At 43.6% G+C, this 17,968-nt stretch overlaps 1 protein-coding gene across 1 annotated transcript; it reads left to right on the top strand.

Annotated features, from left to right (window-relative positions):
* Window positions 1-1,231: 1,231 nt before the first annotated feature.
* UBB (ubiquitin B) lies at window positions 1,232-15,036 on the top strand. The gene is given in 2 exon segments (XM_058559615.1): window positions 1,232-2,178; window positions 14,636-15,036. Coding segments are annotated over 2 exon segments (1,299 nt in total). The 5' UTR covers window positions 1,232-1,265; the 3' UTR covers window positions 15,022-15,036.
* Window positions 15,037-17,968: the final 2,932 nt, after the last annotated feature.

Below are 17,968 nucleotides of genomic sequence, written 5' to 3'. Positions count from 1 at the left end.
GCGCACGCGCACTCAGTTACTTAGCAACGTCGGCGCTAAACCACCCCAGCCAGGAGCTCAGCAACAACCAGGTCGCCGCGTCCCCCACCAATCAGCGCCGGCCTCGCCTTCACACGCCTCACCAATCAGCGCCGGCGCCGCAACGAAGTTTCCAGAGCTTTCGAGGAAGGTCCCCTTAACTCGAATTCATCCGCCTGATAATCTTCCTGCCTTTTCCTAAAGGAGGATAAGGATCGTCTGGAAGAGAGGGGAGCTGATTTGTTAGGATTCTTTTTTCCCACTCTCAGGAATTTGGGGCTCAGTGGAGGGGCCTAAGTGAGTCGCGGGAGGAGGGGGACGAGCGAACTACTTTCAGCGGCGAACGAATACAGCGGCTACGTAGGAAGTGGTGAGTACGCAACAGACGTTGCATAAATTTCAGCTGCGCCGAGGCGGAGCGTTCAGAGACGACTGGCTGTGTCGAGGGGAGTTGTGTGTTTCGTGAGGTGGCTTGACCTGCGTGGGTTCGCAGTTCTTCGCGGTAGCAGGTACTGGCCTGCAGCCTTCCGGATCCGGGAGGAGTGGAGAGGGGGCTTAAGCGTGAGCAAGCTGGGCTATTCCCGCGGCTGAGTGGGCGTCTGTGAGACGGGTGGGGGAGGGGAAGGCGAGGTGACGCGGCGCCGCGGCCGGGCCTTTCCGGAAGAGTGGGCCTTGTTTACGTATGGGGAGCGGGGGCGGTTGGCGCGCGCGCGGACATAGACCAACGGGCGCTTAACCGATGGAGGGTCCATCGTGTCTGCTTCAGACGGGGAAGGCGGAAAAGAGGTAGTCTAGTGTGGCTTTCGGGAACCTTTTAATTTCGAGTCCCAGCGTGGAGAACGCGTCTCATCCCGCCTCCGTTTAAACGTGGCTTTTTTTTCCCCGTCTATTCTTGCGAGTTTTTTTTTTTTCCGGTTTTTGCGTACTTTATGCTTAGGTTTTGGGAAAATTACTGAGGGGGCACTTAGCGGAGTATCGGGAACAGTTAAGAAAGAAAGCTCTGGGTATCAGCCTTAGCGCTTTTGATCCTCCAGCCTATTTAAGTTGAAGCCAGGACTGAAGAATTTTGTGTTCAATGAGTAATTTAAGCTTAGTCTAGTAAAAGTCGGGAGGGTTGAGAGGTGTTAATGTAGTTTAAGGCGTTTGGGAAGAATAGAGTTGATTGTTTTGAGGAATTGATTAGATATAAAGTAATATAAAGATTCTGGGATGATATATTGTCTGTCTTTTGAACTGTATAGGTCAAAATGCAAATCTTCGTGAAGACTCTGACCGGCAAGACCATCACCCTGGAGGTGGAGCCCAGTGACACCATCGAGAATGTGAAGGCCAAGATCCAGGATAAAGAAGGCATCCCTCCTGACCAGCAGAGGCTCATCTTTGCGGGCAAGCAGCTGGAAGATGGTCGCACTCTTTCTGATTACAACATCCAGAAAGAGTCGACCCTGCACCTGGTGCTCCGTCTTAGGGGTGGTATGCAGATCTTCGTGAAGACCCTGACCGGCAAGACCATCACCCTGGAGGTGGAGCCCAGTGACACCATCGAGAACGTGAAGGCCAAGATCCAGGATAAAGAAGGCATCCCTCCTGACCAGCAGAGGCTCATCTTTGCGGGCAAGCAGCTGGAAGATGGCCGCACTCTTTCTGATTACAACATCCAGAAAGAGTCGACCCTTCATCTGGTTCTGCGTCTTAGGGGTGGTATGCAGATCTTCGTGAAGACCCTGACCGGCAAGACCATCACCCTGGAGGTGGAGCCCAGTGACACCATTGAGAATGTGAAGGCCAAGATCCAGGATAAAGAAGGCATCCCTCCTGACCAGCAGAGGCTCATCTTTGCAGGCAAGCAGCTGGAAGATGGCCGCACTCTTTCCGATTACAACATCCAGAAAGAGTCGACCCTGCACCTGGTTCTGCGTCTTAGGGGTGGTATGCAGATCTTCGTGAAGACCCTGACTGGCAAGACCATCACCCTGGAGGTGGAGCCCAGTGACACCATTGAGAATGTGAAGGCCAAGATCCAGGATAAAGAAGGCATCCCTCCTGACCAGCAGAGGCTCATCTTTGCGGGCAAGCAGCTGGAAGATGGCCGCACTCTTTCTGATTACAACATCCAGAAAGAGTCGACCCTGCACCTGGTGCTCCGTCTGAGGGGTGGCTGTTAGTTCTTCAGTCTTGCATTCATAGTGCCCAGTGATGGCATTACTCTGCATTTTAGCCATTTGCCCCAATTTAAGTTTAGAAGTTACCAGTTTCAGTAATAGCTGAACCTGTTCAAAATGTTAATAAAGGTTTTGTTGCATGGTAGCATGTTTGGTGTCTGTTGTCTTGAAATTATGTGATGTGGGGACTGCTAAGGGGTTAAAATGGTATTTAAGGAAAGGATTTGAGAACGTCAGTGTGACCAAAATTACGTCAGTTGACTTGGGTAAACATTGGACGTGTGAAGGTGTAGGAACTTTGTCGTTTGTTCAGGGTCATTTACAAGTTAGGGTTCTGGTGTAAAAGGCAAATCGTTTCAGAAGTGTAAGCAATTAAAAATTCAATACGGAGGCATAGTGAAGGAAAACAAACTTCCCTGCCTTCACCTCAAATGGTGGGCTAAACTAAGCTAATCAAGACTTACAAAACGAAATTTTGGTTAAGGCTGTTGAATTGTAAGCACTTTGAAGTCTCCTAATTATCAGTTGACCATCTGTTGTGCTTTTCTTCCTTTCTGGTGGGTTACACTGAAGTGTTTAAGTAGTGGAATAGACCCATAATCCCCTGTTGTCTGTGTGAACTCAGCCAAAAATCAAGTGGAGCCCTGGTCAAGTTTGAAAGAAGGCTGGCTGGGGAGAAAGATTGCTTGAAAAAACTAGAGATAAAAGGGTATCCTAGTCTAAGACAGCTTGCTAACTTGGATGTGTTAGGTAGCAGATGAAGGTGGTCCCTAACAACCGTTGATTCTTAATGACTAACAACTTTAACTTAGTGTAAGGGAAAAAGTAAGATTACAACAGTCAGTGAGATAACTCCAATTTGGGACTTGATGGAAAAGTTTATTCTTGGCCAACCCTGACACAAGCCAAGTAATTCTTCCCGCTGCCATACCAGTAAATGCTAGGTGTAGATATTTCCGATACTAATAGAAGAAATTCGGGGGGGGGGGGTTAAGAATCTGGACACAAGGTAACCTTTATTCTTAAAGTTCTCAACCTTTTAACCCTCTCACAGTCAATTCCCTGTAGTGTAACTTCAATAAATATGGTGGTTCTCACTTGGGACAAAATGATATGGTGTGAAGAGTGCATGTAAGGGGGAGAAGTTGGAAGCTCGCCTGGTTTTCTCAAAAAGTATCCTGTAGAAAGGGAATAACTTCTCTGGTACTAAAACGGGTGATCACATGTGTGCTTTTACGAGTAAGAACATCTTAATCACCCAGAGGTACATTATAAGAACGCAGAAAGCCAGGCATCATGTCTAGAAATAGTTTTTGATGTTCTGTGTGTACCTGAGAATGGCATGGTGCATAATTTTAGGAGCTCTGCCTTAGCAATGTCTTCTTAAACTTCTGTCCCAGAAATCCACTTAATTTTGAATATAAAAATTAAAGTACTTTGGTTTTCTTGGTAAGTTAGAGGCTGGAGATAGTACTTAATTTTAGATTGTTTAGTGAATGCCTCAACTCCTTGGAGTGGACCAGAAAGGGGAATAACTGCTTCTATTAAACCCTTGTAGGTGGTAGTGAAAAATCAAGCCTGCCTTAGACTTAAGGGCACACGTTTCACCATTACATTGGAAGGTGAGGTCCTCTCCAGTCCCAACATTGTACAGTTGACTTGCTCAATACCTAGTTCTTTTTTTCTTTTTTTTTTTGTGAGCAAGATCAGCCCTGTGCTAACATCTGCCAATCCTCTTTTTTTTGCTGAGGAAGACTGGCCCTTGGCTAACATCCATGCCCATCTTCCTCTGCTTTATACGGGACGCCGCCACAGCATAGCTTGACATGCGGTGCGTTGGTGTGTGCCCCGGATCCGAACCAGGGAACCCCGGGCCGCCACAGCGGAACGCGCGCACTTAACCACTTGTGCCACCGGGCTGGTCCCCGAATACCTAGTTCTTATGGGCAACCGAAGGACTGGAATCCAAGCATCCTATCAACTCTGACTTAAGCAGCTCATAAAATCCTTGAAGTTTTATTAGGTTCTTTCCTCTTGTGGATGTCCTCAAACTAGTGATGTTAAGCAGAAGCAGGCTTTTTGCAGAGTATTCAAAAAAAAGTGTTTTGCTAGTAAAGCTGGGGTTTAAAGATACTTGTTCTTTGCCACACTTTCCTTAACACTTAAATAAAAGCCTTGATTAATAAATCTGGAGAAGAAGAGCATTTCACTGAATAGCTAAGACTAGTGGTGGTTTGGGCAATAGGACTTGCACAATTGTGTTGTCATTTCTCCCAAATCTTCTTTATCTGACTTAGGCTCCCAGGTCTGTCGTCTTGTGAATCCCTTGACAAAAGTTGCAGCTGTTGCTGTCTCTAAGTCTCTCTGGGAATCTCTTCCATGGGGATCTCCTAAGGTATTCATGGATCTCAGCAAATTCATTCTGCACACGACTTGAAATTTGAGCAAGGAAAAGGCTCTCTAAACGTGTCTTCAATAACTTGTGCTTTCAGTTGATTTTTGGAAGTGAGTTTATCACTCGTGGCTTTAAACCTTGCTCTACACTGAATAAAACTGAGTCGTTTGTGGTTCCTGCTCACTTCTCATGAATGCTCGTGAGGGGCCAGCAATGCCATGGGGAAATGTGACTAGGAGTGGAGCTTTGATTTGGGATGACCTGGAAAGGGGTGGGAGAGTTAACAAAGATTGTTCATGCATCTGAATCCAAGATAACTCAGTCCTGTTAACTATTCCACTTAATGTTCATCGTCCAGTTAGCTTCTCATGTAACTGCCGGGATTATAGTTCTCAACTGCAGTGTTGGTCCAGAAGCTGAAGAGCCCATAGGAAGGAAGAGACATACATACTGTTAGAGCCCGTGGTGCAAATACCTCACCTGCCCTTCATTTAAGGAACTGTCTCCCTGGACCTGCCCACCCGTTAGAAACCTCAGAAACAATGCCACAGAGGGTTGCTTATGGGACCTTTGTGACTCGGTAGGCTTGTGTCCAAAGTATGTGGGTCAGTCTTCCAAAAATTTATTTTAAACTCGTTTTATTTTGAACCTGTGCTATCTCCGAAAAGCAAATTCCATGTGTTTATCAGAACTACTTGTATTGCACATCATTATATGCCTTGAGATCCCAGAGTTTTTGGAACAAGCTGTCACTTAACCATCCCCAATTGTAATCTTCATTGTTTCCCTTCTACTTAGGAACTTATAAAAGAAGGGTTTCTGATAATCTGTTTCTTGTGATCTTTCCTGAAAGAATGCTCACAGCTGCGTGCAAAGCTGTTTTAAAAGAATACTTGGTTGTTATACTGAAAGCAGAAAGTCCCAGGTGCTGGTCTATGTAGCCTGATGCCACTCCATCATGAAGTTTTCTCCAGTTTCAGTGAAGTGAAAAAAATGAGAACAGCACTGTGGATTTTACATAAAATTAAGTCTATTCAATTTAAAAGATTATATGCCCTCTGTAGGAAAATGTTGCAGTCTGATATGACTCAGAGTATGGCTCTGGAGACAAGTCTGCTTGAGTTCAAATCTGGCTTCACCACTTACTGGCTTGTAACCTTGGTCAACTAATTTATCCTGTCAGTACATCAGATTCCTCATCTATAAAAATGGGGTTAATTATACCTATCTCAGAGTGGTTATGAGGATTACACGTGAAGTGCTTAAAAAAAGGCAAAAACTTCGTTAGTGCTTACAATCCTATTTATTGTAATAACAAACCTATCCAAGAAGAGTGGTTCAATTATGAAAATGCAATAGTTAAACAGAATGAAGGAGATAGGAACTGGCATGGAACAATATTCAAGACAGTGAAAAATGCTACAGAAAAAATGCGTCTGTGTGCATAAGCACCCAGAATGGTGGGCCCCTGATTAACATTGGTTGCTTCAGGAGAGTAAAGGGGTGATTGTGAAGGGAGACATATTTCAACTCCTTTCTAGATAGTTTCAAATCTGCCACCAATAGGCTTCCAGGAGGACTGCAGTTACTGACAACATAGTATCAGCATTGTTCACAAGCATCCCCTGTCCAAGAGCCAGCAGTGTAATTCTGTCCTGAAGTCAGACTGTGCTCCCGAATTGGATACAGTAGACATTTTGCATAAGTATCTGGTTCATTCTTTATGGATCTGCCAGGGCCTCTAGTAACTACATCTGACGACACTTCCTGAAACTGTGTGCACTTCATTTTAGTTATACTCTGCTTATTCTTGAAATAATCTGACAGGGCAAGCCACGGCTCCCTTTTAACTGGGCCCAGCTGACTTCAAATTTTTTTGTGTGTGTGTGAGGAAGATCAGCCTTGAGCTAACATCCATGCTAATCCTCCTCTTTTTGCTGAGGAAGACCGGCTCTGAGCTAACATCTATTGCCAATCGTCCTCCTGTTTTTTTGTCCCCAAAGCCCCAGTAGATAGTTGTATGTCATAGTTGCACGTCCTTCTAGTTGCTGTATAGGGGACGCGGCCTCAGCATGGCCGGAGAAGCGGTGCGTCAGTGTGCACCGGGGATCTGAACCCGGGCAGTCAGTAGCGGAGCGCTTGCACTTAACCGCTAAGCCACGGGGCCGGCCCCAGCTGACTCCAAATTTAAGCTTTAGACAAATGTTGATTTCTGGGAAAGGATCTTGCACTTAGTGAAACAATATTAATAGGGAAATAAGTTTTGGCGTTTTCCTTCCTTTTCATACTTTCTTGATTTCATTGCCAGCTTTATCCTCCCATCTTTTTTTTTTTTTTTTTGGTCATCAGAAGTTGAGCGGTTGGGCCGGCCCCATGGCTTAGTGGTTAAGTGCGAGCTTCGCTACTGGCAGCCCCGGTTCGGATCCCAGGCGCTTACCGACGCACCGCTTCTCCGGCCATGCTGAGGCCATGTCCCACATACAGCAGCTAGAAGGATGTGCAACTATGACATACAACTATCTACTGGGGCTTTGGGGGAAAAAAAGGAGGAGGATTGGCAATAGATGTTAGCTCAGAGCCGGTCTTCCTCAGCAAAAAGAAGAGGATTAGCATGGATGTTAGCTCAGGGCTGATCTTCCATACACACGTACACAAAAAAGAAGTTGAGCAGTGAAGTTCACTCTCCAGCTAGCAGGTCTCAGCCAACCCCTATAATTTATTCTAGCACCTACTCCTCTGATGATGCAACACCTACCAGGACTCTTTTTTTTTTTTGCTGAGGAAGATTCGCCCTGAGCTAACATCTGTGCAAATCTTCCTCTATTTTGTATGTGGGTTGCCACCACAGCATGGCTGATGAGTGGTGTATGTCCGTGCCCAGGACCCGAACCCGAGAACCTGGGCCACCGAAGTGGAGCATGCCGATTAGCCACTATGCCACTGGGCCGGCCCCCAGGACTCCTCTTAAGGAACACCTTTACCTTCAGAAATTTCTGCTATCAGTGTTTCCCAAACTTTGTCCTCTAAACATTACAACCACTGTGAAAAAGATGCTGTGGTCACAAGAGCTCAGAAAATTGTCTGTCTCCCTCCTGGAGATATACTATGTGCAATGGCAAATTAAAGGCTCCAAGAAATTCTGCCTTAAAGGAACTGGCTTAATGTTGTTTAATCCAGTGTTTTCTAATTTCCAATTTCACTTTTTATTTTACTTTCCTTTTTGATCAGTGAATGTCCCTCACATTTTGAGAAACACTGTTCAGCCATGACCTCTCCCCTGTCCAGCACTGCTGATTGCGCTTGGTTCCATGCCTCTTCAAGTAAAGAAATGTGCTGCTGTAGACTTGAGGCATGCCAAAAACTGGGCCCGGATATTGTGCTGCTAGAATGGAACAACACAAATATATAATAGAACATATAATATAAACATAAATATTTTCCCAATTCATAGGGACATGGATAAAACTCTTTTCAGGTTAAATTTTTCTTCCATAAGTTGTTCTTAAGGGCTGGCCCCGTGGCTTAGTGGTTAAGTGCGTGCGTTCCGCTGCTGGTGGCCCGGGTTCGGATCCCGGGCGCGCACCGATGCACCACTTCTCCGGCCATGCTGAGGCGGCGTCCCACATACAGCAACTAGAAGGATGTGCAGCTATGACATACAACTATCTACTGGGACTTTGGGGAAAAAATAAATAAATAAAATTATAAAAAAAAAAGTTGTTCTTAATCAGTTGGCACTTGCTATGGCTTGTAAATAGTAAAAATAGTAAATTTAGTAAAAATAGTAAATTTGGACATATTTAAAAAAATTATCTGATTGATTTTGTAAAATACAAACGTGATACAAGCTCTTGATAAACTACATCTAATGATATAAAGGAGTATCGAGTAAAGAGTGAAAAACCTCCTCCCACCTCTCCTCACACCCCCAAAAGAAACCATTTAATGAGAATATTTTTCCATTCGTTTATTCTTTCAACAAATATTTGTTAAATGTCTACTGTGTTTCCAGCATTGGAAATGCAGTAATGAACAAAACTGACGAAGTCCCTGCCCTTGTGGAACTTACACTAAAGTGGAGAGGAGACAGACAAATAGGTAAGTACATCATATTTTATATAATGAAAATGCTATAGTGCAAAAATAAAGCAGAATAAAGGACTTAGGGTGGTCAGGGAAGGCCTCAGGTATAAGATGACAAAGATCTGGAGGAAATGAGGAACTTACCTCATGATATCTAGGGGAAGGGTGTTCCAGGTAAAGGGAACATCATATACAAAGGTCCTGCGGTAGGAGAAAGCTTAAGTTCAAGGCCTGTGTAGCAGAAAACGAGCAAGCAGAAGAGTAGAATGAAATTAAATCAGAGGTAATAGGAACATCATTTATCAGTTTATAAGGACACTGTAAAGATACACACTGTAGGTGTCCCTCTGGACTTCTGTGCCAATACAAACACACATATGTGTACACATGTCCCCTTATATAGATTTATTTCAATTCCGTTAATGTCGGCATAGTAATTTATAGTAGATGTACCATTTTTTCCTTAAAATAATTTTATTGCTTTCCTAATTATAAAAGTAATACATACTCAATGTAGAAAACTTGAGAAATATAGAAAAAAGAAAGCATCCATTAACCTTACATCAAAGTATACTCAATTTGGCATATTTCCTATATTCCCAGTATCAGTTTTTTAAATAACAATGAGTATGATTAGTTGTAAAGACTCAATCAATAGATACGTATGTAAGAATAAAATGTGAAAGTCCTTTTCCAGTGCTCCTCCCAAGAGCCTCCTCTTCCCACAATAATCTAGGTAAAAGTTTGGTACCTGTATTGACCACTAGATTGTTTTCAATGTGTTTACATATGTATGTATTATATATAAAATTTTTTTAAAATTATACATAAATGGAATCATACAGAACATACTCATATTGCTTGGAGACATTTCCACACCAGTACATATAAATCTACCTCGGTTTTTCTGAATTGCTGCAATATATCTCATTGTATGGATATATACATTTTACCCACTTCCTTACTGATGGATGTTTAGATTGCTTTCTACTTTTCACTATTAAAACAATGCTGCAGTGAACAACCTTGTAAATGTCTCATCTCAAATGTGCAAATATTTCTGGAGATGTGCAAATATTTAGGGAGAAAAGTGCAGTCCTTTGTTAATGAAACTGGTAAATTTGTCTTGTCCTTATTGATGTTTTGTGTTTGAATTTTTACCTTTATTTTTCTCAAAATGGAAATAGCTTGATTCATATTTTTTATTTTGTTAAAGGAATAACACAACAGATGTTCATCATAAAAAAAAATTCAAATAATCTAGAATGTAAAAAGGGGAAAGTAAAATAACCTGAATAAATTCCCAAATTTCTACCAACTAGAGGTAACAATTGATAACATCGATTTTTTTAAAAAGGGGGATCATATAATATTCTGTTTTATATTGTTTTTTCTACATATTATACATAGATATTATTTTAATAAATATAAATCTTCACGTGCGTAGCAGCATAGCCTTCTATTATATATATCATAATTTATTTAATCCACATTAATTGCACGTGGGTAAACAACTTGACGATCAACACCTTTATAAATTCATCTCTTCACACATTTGTCAAAACATAAATAACAAACTAGGAAAAAATATTTACAACATATATAAAAGGCTAATTTCTTTAATACCGGGAGTTTCTACAAATACACAAGAAACAGATTAGTAATCCAATAGAAAAATGGGCAAAGGATAGGAGCAGAGAATTCACAGAAGATTTTTAAAAAATGGTTCTTAAACACATGGAAAGATCTGCAGCTTTACTTATAGTAAGAAAAATGACCATTAAATGTATGAAATAGCATTTTTTAATCTTTCAGCTTGACAAAGATAAAAACAAGACTGTTAATACACTATTTCCAATGGAGTAGAGAAATACATCCTCATGCATTGTTGGTCAGCATAAACTGGTAAAACCTCTTTGGAGGGCAATTGGGTAAGTAGCTAAGAACATTTTATTTATTTTTTTTATTTTTATTTTTTTGTGTGAGGAAGATCAGCCCTGAGCTAACATCCGTGCTAATCCTCCTCTTTTTGCTGAGGAAGACCGGCTCTGAGCTAACATCTATTGCCAATCCTCATCCTTTTTTTTTTCCCCCAAAGCCCCAGTAGATAGTTATATGTCATAGTTGCACATCCTTCTAGTTGCTGTATGTGGGACGTGGCCTCAGCATGGCCGGAGAAGCGGTGCATAGGTGCGCACCCGGGATCCGAACCCGGGCCGCCAGTAGCGGAGCGTGTGCACTTAACCGCTAAGCCACGGGGCGGGCCCGCTAAGAACATTTTAAATGCACATATCCTTTGACACAGCAATTTCACTTCTAGGACTTTTTCAGATATTCTCACAGATGTGAACAAAGAGGCATGAACACAGATGTTCACTGCTGTATTGTTAATAATAGCAATACACTCAAAACAACCTAAACATGAATAGCAGTGAGTATATGTGTTACCACTTGTGTGAACAGGAGGATATTTATATTTTAATGATTTTGTATACAGGTATGATAATTCTAGAAGAATACGTAAGCAATTGCTAACAACGGTTGGTTCCAAGAAGGGAGGTGGGAAAGGATACATCCTTTTCATTATATAATATCTTTTGAACTGCTTAAATTTTCACAATGGGTAGACATTATCTATTCAAGAAAATAAATAATTAAAAATTCACATCTATTTGATGAATGAAGTTTAGCACCTTTTTTCCCTTCTGTGAACTCTGTTCATATTCTCAGTTTTTAAAACTTTGCTCAGTTATCTTATTGGTTTTTAAGAGCTCATTATATATTAAGTACATTTACTCTTTGCTGCAGATATTGCAATTTTGTTTAGTGGTTGAATTTTAGAATTTCATGAGTTTCCCCATAATTATGAGGCATTTAAGGTAGTTTGCCAGGATCCTAAAGACGTGTTCCCATCTTTTTACGCAGTTTTCCATCCACACAGATGTATGTTTGCACAGTTAGGTGTTGTTTCCCAGCTTCTTGAGTCATCCTGGAGCTGCACCATTCCTTCCTGCTCCTGGCACTGGAGCAAGGGTGTAGACTCCAGGTCAACAGCTGGCATCAAAAGAAGCCTGAAGATAGGTGAAGCTTAGCACAGCCAGGCATCCATCAGCCTTGCTCTGGAGCCTGCTGTGAGGATGCATGTGAACGTGCTGCTGCGAGGGGGCAGGGTAACTTCTGGGACCAGGTGGCTGTGGTGGGAACAGCAGGCAGAGCTGCCAAGCCCCTCGACTCCTTCAATATGTGACCCAGGCGTCCCAAACGCTGGCCTTGAGGAACGGAGGGAGTGCTCCCAATTTTGGAATGGGAGGTCATGCTCCCACTCTGCTCACCCTGAGTCAGAGTGAAAAATACTGACTGTTGCATCCAGCAAAGGGGATGCTTTAGCACTTGGAGGAGAAAAAGGCCTTTCAGGCTTATCCGAGGCAGGCCTCACTTCCAAGGAAGAATGCCATCTCCCCACCATGCCCAGCGGCTTTTCAACAGACCAAGGCTACCACCCCCCACCTTGCAGATCAGCTGACAGCCTCCAACACCTCCTGCTTCCCCTTGGCTTCCTGCAAAGCAGCTCCCGTCCCCTCCCACCCCTGTAAAAGCTGTTTTTCTGAGCATCAGGCCTGAATGTAATCTCCTTTGGAAGCTGAAGAGGCTTGCTCTGTTTTTGCAGCCAATACTTCAATGCAGAAGCTCTGATGGCGTTTTACTTTTTATTTTTATTTTTTTGTGTGTGAGGAAGATCAGCCCTGAGCTAACATCCATGCTAATCCTCCTCTTTTTGCTGAGGAAGACCAGCTCTGAGCTAACATCTATTGCCAATCCTCCTCCTTTTTTTTTTTCCCCCCAAAGCCCCAGTAGATAGTTGTATGTCACAGTTGCACATCCTTCTAGTTGCTGTATGTGGGACACGGCCTCAGCATGGCTGGACAAGCAGAGCGTCGGAGCGCGCCTGGGATCCGAACCCCGGCCGCCAGTAGCGGAGGTGCCGCTAAGCCACGGGACCGGCCCCTGATGGCCTTTTAGATAAACCTATTCCTCTCCTTCCTCCCCCAGCTTTTTCTGGAAGCAGCTTGCCAAGGTTTACTGGAACAATATGGCTCCTGCCCCAACACCAGCCATGACCTTGTGAAGGGAGAAGGCACTGAGCCACGCAAGGGCATGACCAGAGGAGCTTAGAAAAACAGAGACCTCCAGAGACAAGAAGATAGAGGTTGAAGGGGCACAAGCAGGGGCTGGAAGAGTCTGCAGACTGTGCACAGCAGTGTGTCTCATCCTCTTCTCTTGTCTGGGCCTCGGCCTTCCTGGAGCTGCTGATATCTCTGCTGTCTCTTCTCTTCTGCAAAACCACAAGAATGCAGGTTGAGACTGCTCAAAAGCTTCTAGTAATGTGCTGATAATTTCCTCTAAGTGGCTGCTCCCTTGCAGACCGACTTCACCAACCTATAATAATTCACTTTCACTTTCAGCTCTAGGCTCTCCATTTGTACTTGAGGCCAGAGTAGCACAGCGCGGCTCCAAGCTCTGTCCACTGGGCTCAGACAAGCAGGGCCCGAAACAGTTCTTCTAACATGGAAATTTATAATGAAATAGGGGGCCTGTGCTTAAAGACATACCACAGAGTAAATATAACATCTGCGCAGGCTCTCGGCTGACCCCAAACCACAGAATGTAAAGAAGAAACGGTGGAGACACAAACTTTCTGTGGGGAATGGTTTGGGCATGCCCAGAAACAGGCAGATAAGACCCCTTCTGTTCTGGAAAGCTGAGGTCAAACAGCTCTGTGTGAATCCAGGCCCCAAACATCTCCTGAGGAAAAGAGTATGTTGTTCTAAGCCTTACTCTAAAGCCTCATATATTTGCAGAAAATTGGTCTTTCTTACCCTGTGCAAAGTGCTAAGGCTACCCAGACAAATAAGCATAGTCATCGAATGGAAACAGACACTTGTAACATGGGATGATAAATAAAATGCTAGGTCAGGGTCAAACACAACTGCCAGCGCCTCCTCACGAGAGGGAAAGGTGTGAAAAATCTCTTGGGGTGATGGGGGGAGTGTGCTGTTTTGAATTGGGAATAAAATGGAGGAGTGGGGTTCTGCTCCTGCTTCTCCCTCTCGATTGCCTTGGAACACACAGTACCTGCCTCCAACTCTGCAATGACCAGATCTCTGCTCCAGGCGCACAAATCAGGGCCGCCCAGACCTCCCTGTGTTTGGGAGATGCTGAGAAGAACAGGTGGGGACTAACTGCCTTCCAGCAGTTGCCTACTCATCACTCCCTCCAGACACCCAGGTTGGGGAATGACATTTTAGGGGTGAGTACTCCCAATGTTCCTCTCTAGAGAGCAAAGCATGAAAACATGAATTGAGGAGTTGTTTCGTGGGGTGAGGAGTGACTAGCCATGTTTTTTTGGTGCCTCTCTCTGGAGCGCATCTACTCCCCACGTCTCGAGCTCATTGGGGCCTGCCAGGCAGAACAGAATATACTCCCGGAGGATATAGTAGAGGACTCTCCTCTACTCTCACTACTTCATTTCTGACACTTCTGGTCACCAAATGTGTGTGGGATTTTCCTACACTAAGCAATTCTGCAACACCAGCTGGGTGTCCTACAATTGAACTCAGTTCTGACACTATCTGGAGTTAGCATCAGATCCCACAGGTTAAGGCCATCACCACTTTCAAAAGAAAACTGTAAACTGTATCATCTTCAGAATAAGAATTTTAAATTAGACTAATAAACATGTTAAAATATATAAGAAAGATATTGGAACCATAAAATAACACAAAAACATCAAAAAGAACCAATAAGAAATACTAGGTTGAATACATAATAGTTGAACTGAAGAACAGAAATATTCTGTTGAATAAACAGCAGAATGGAGACAGCTGAGAAATGAATTAGTGAACTGGAATAACATAAATTCCCCAAAGGAAAAAAGAAAGAACAAAGAAACAGAAAATATACGGCCTTGTGGACACAGAGATACAGATCTTTGTGAAGACCCTGATGGGCAAGACCATCACCCTCAAGGTCGAGCCTGGTGACACTATTGAGAATGTCAAAGCTAAAATCCAAGACGAGGAGGGCATCCCACCTGACCAGCAGTGTCTGACTTTTGCCGGCAAACAGCTGGAGGACGGCCGCACTCTCTCAGACTACAATATCCAGAAAGAGTCCACCCTGCACACGGTGCTTCGCCTGCGGGGTGGCATCATCGAGCCTTCCCTCCGTCAGCTCGACCAGAAATACAGCTGCGACAAGACGATCTGCCCCAAGTGTTATGCTCGCCTGCATCCCCGCGCTGTCCACTGCTGCAAGACGAAGCGCGGCCATGCCAACAACCTGCGCCCCAAGAAGGTCAAATAAGGCCCCGCCTCTGGCTCCTCCTTTGCCCGAAGGGCAGCCTCCTGCCTGAGCCCTGCGGCCCTGGGGCCTCAATAAAGTTTCCCTTTCATTGACTGGAGCAGTAAAAAAACAAAACAAAACAAAACAAATATATATATATATAAAATAAAATATATATATATAAAATAAAAATATATATAATAAAAAATATATTATATATATATAAAATATATATATATAAAAGCTAAGAGATATGGAGGATAAAAGTAGAAGTCATAACATTTAGAAAATAGGAGTCCTGGAAGGAGATAAAAATGGAGAGGAGGAGGGCCGGCCCGTGGCTTAGCGGTTAAGTGCACGCGCTCCGCTGCTGGCGGCCCGGGGTTCAAATCCCAGGCGCGCACCGACGCACCGCTTCTCCCGCCATGCTGAGGCCGTGTCCCACACACAGCAACTAGAAGGATGTGCAACTATGACATACAACTATCTACTGGGGCTTTGGGGAGATAATAAATAAATAAATAAAAATTATTAAAAAAAAAAGGAGAGGAGGAAATAGTTGAAGAAATAATAGAGATAAACTTCTCAAAATTAGAAAAAAAAAGATGAAACATGAACACTTACGATTTGTGCATTTCACAGATCCTAAATTATTCCTCATCAAAAAAATGCTTTTAAAAAGGTGGAATACGTCAAAGAGGAGAGAGAAAAAAAAACCCTACGGTTAGAAACATTTGGGGGAAATTTAAGATAATCAGAGACAAAGAGAATATTCTAAAAGTTTCCAGAAAGAAAAAGTGGATCACAAATAAAGGAACAAGAAGCTTACTGACATTAGATCTTCCAACAGTAATACCAGATACAAGGAGACAATGGAGTAGTGTTTCAAAGTAATGAAGGAAAAGATCCTAGAACTTAGAATTTTACATCCAGCCAGACTATCATTTAAACGTGAGGGCATGATAAAAGTATTCTCAGGTAGACAAGGCCTCAGGAAGTTTGCTCTAAGAAGATCCACATTAAAAACAGTTTTGGACAAAGTATATAAATCAAAGAAGATAAAATTCAGAAGATACTGCAAGAAACAGATGAAAAGGTAATCATATATAAAGGTAATCAAAATCTTATAAAATTTATTATTGTGTTAAAAATAGCTAAGACCAAAGAAAAAGAGGAAATGCGTCCATAAAACCAATAAAGTCAGAATTAAAAATAATTTTTACCCAGGTGGGTTCAGAGGTGGGAATATACTAGGCAAGGGCCTTTGCACTTCTGTAGGTTAGAGGTACAGAAATGAATTCAGAGCCCCAACACCCCCCCCCACACCCATCCCCAGGCAGGAGAGCCCCTTTGTTTGGCAGTGTCCATTCTCTCAGTTCAAGATTAATGCCCCACTTCAGCCTTTGGAAAGCACCTTTAGTCTTTTTCCTTTTCTGAAATTTTCCCTGCATTTCTCAGGCAGTTTTGTGCACCAGCTGTCATGTGGCACTTGGCTTGCTTACAAGACAGGTTGGGAACTCCTTTAACCTTGGAGTATACAGGACCCTGGGGGAGCTGCAGATGATCCCCAACTTCTGGGATGGCACCTCTGTGTGGAGGAGGGAAGAGATGATTCGATTCATCAATATAATCCCTCTTTTGGAAATACATCTCTTCTTTCTTAGTTACCTAGCAAAAACCCAAGCCCGGATGAGTCTGACACCTGCCTTCTCCCTACCTGCACCCAACTGCTGAGGGGAAAAAAATCACACAGCCAGTTACTGGTTTCACTTTACATTTATGACTGCAAAACTCAAAGGGGTTCTGAACATTGTCCTGCAATTCTACTCCATTTGTCTAAGAGGTGATATGCTCTCTTTTCTTTCTTCAACCTTCCCACACCCTCCCCCTTACTCTCCGCTGGTGACCTTAACCTCACACTTTTTTGGGAAAATAGAGGCTGTCAGATTTTCCCACCAGCCTGAAGTCTGTCCACACTTGGACTCGCCTTGCCTTACTTTCTTCTTTTTTTTTTTTAATTTTTTTTTTATTTATTTTTCCCCCAAAGCCCCAGTAGATAGTTGTATGTCATAGCTGCACATCCTTCTAGTTGCTGTATGTGGGACACGGCCTCAGCATGGCCGGACAAGCGGTGCGTCGGTGCGCGCCCGGGATCCGAACCCGGGCCGCCAGCAGCGGAGCGTGCGCACTTAACCGCTAAGCCACGGGGCCGGCCCCTCTTTCTTCTTTCTTATGTAAACAGAGATGAACGCCTCCACTTGCGCCATCCTCTCACCTCCTCAAGGACTTTGTTCTTGCTGGGAGCTTCCTTCCCTGCATTATCATTCTCTCTCTACTACTGGATCATTCCATCAGCATACAAATAGAATCTTTCATTTCATGTATCTTTGATCTTTAAACAAACAATCCTCCCAGCCTTGACCCCACATCTCCTTCCAGTTCATGCCCCTTATGTAATGAAACACCTCCAAAGGGTGGGCCGCACATTGTCTCAACTTCAACTTTTTCACTTTTTTGTTTTGGCTCCAGATTGTCTTAAAAAAAGAAATAAAACATTACAGTTATGGTTGGGCTTCCAGTTTAAAAATCGCTTCCTCCTCAAATCCTTCTAAAATGATCATAAAAGAATAAAAAAGGTGTGGGGCTGGCCCAGTGGCGCAAGCGGTTAAGTGCACGCGCTCCGCGGTGGCGGCCCGGGGTTCACCAGTTCGGATCCCGGGCGCGCACCGACGCACCGCTTAGCAAGCCATGCTGTGGCGGCGTCCCATATAAAGTGGAGGAAGATGGGCATGGATGTTAGCCCAGGGCCAGTCTTCCTCAGCAAAAAGAGGAGGATTGGCAGATGTTAGCTCAGGGCCGATCTTCCTCACACAAAAAAAGAATAAAAAAAGTGTAAACCCATAAGAACGAAGAGAGTGGGGGAGGAGACCAAGCAGAGGCACGGCCAGCAGTGTTTGCGCCAATGACG

Source organism: Diceros bicornis, chromosome 18 (assembly GCF_020826845.1).
Source record: "Diceros bicornis minor isolate mBicDic1 chromosome 18, mDicBic1.mat.cur, whole genome shotgun sequence".
Taxonomy (NCBI): Eukaryota; Metazoa; Chordata; class Mammalia; order Perissodactyla; family Rhinocerotidae; genus Diceros; species Diceros bicornis.
Note: the sequence above shows the minus strand (reverse complement) of the source record. Positions and strands in the feature narration are given on the sequence as shown.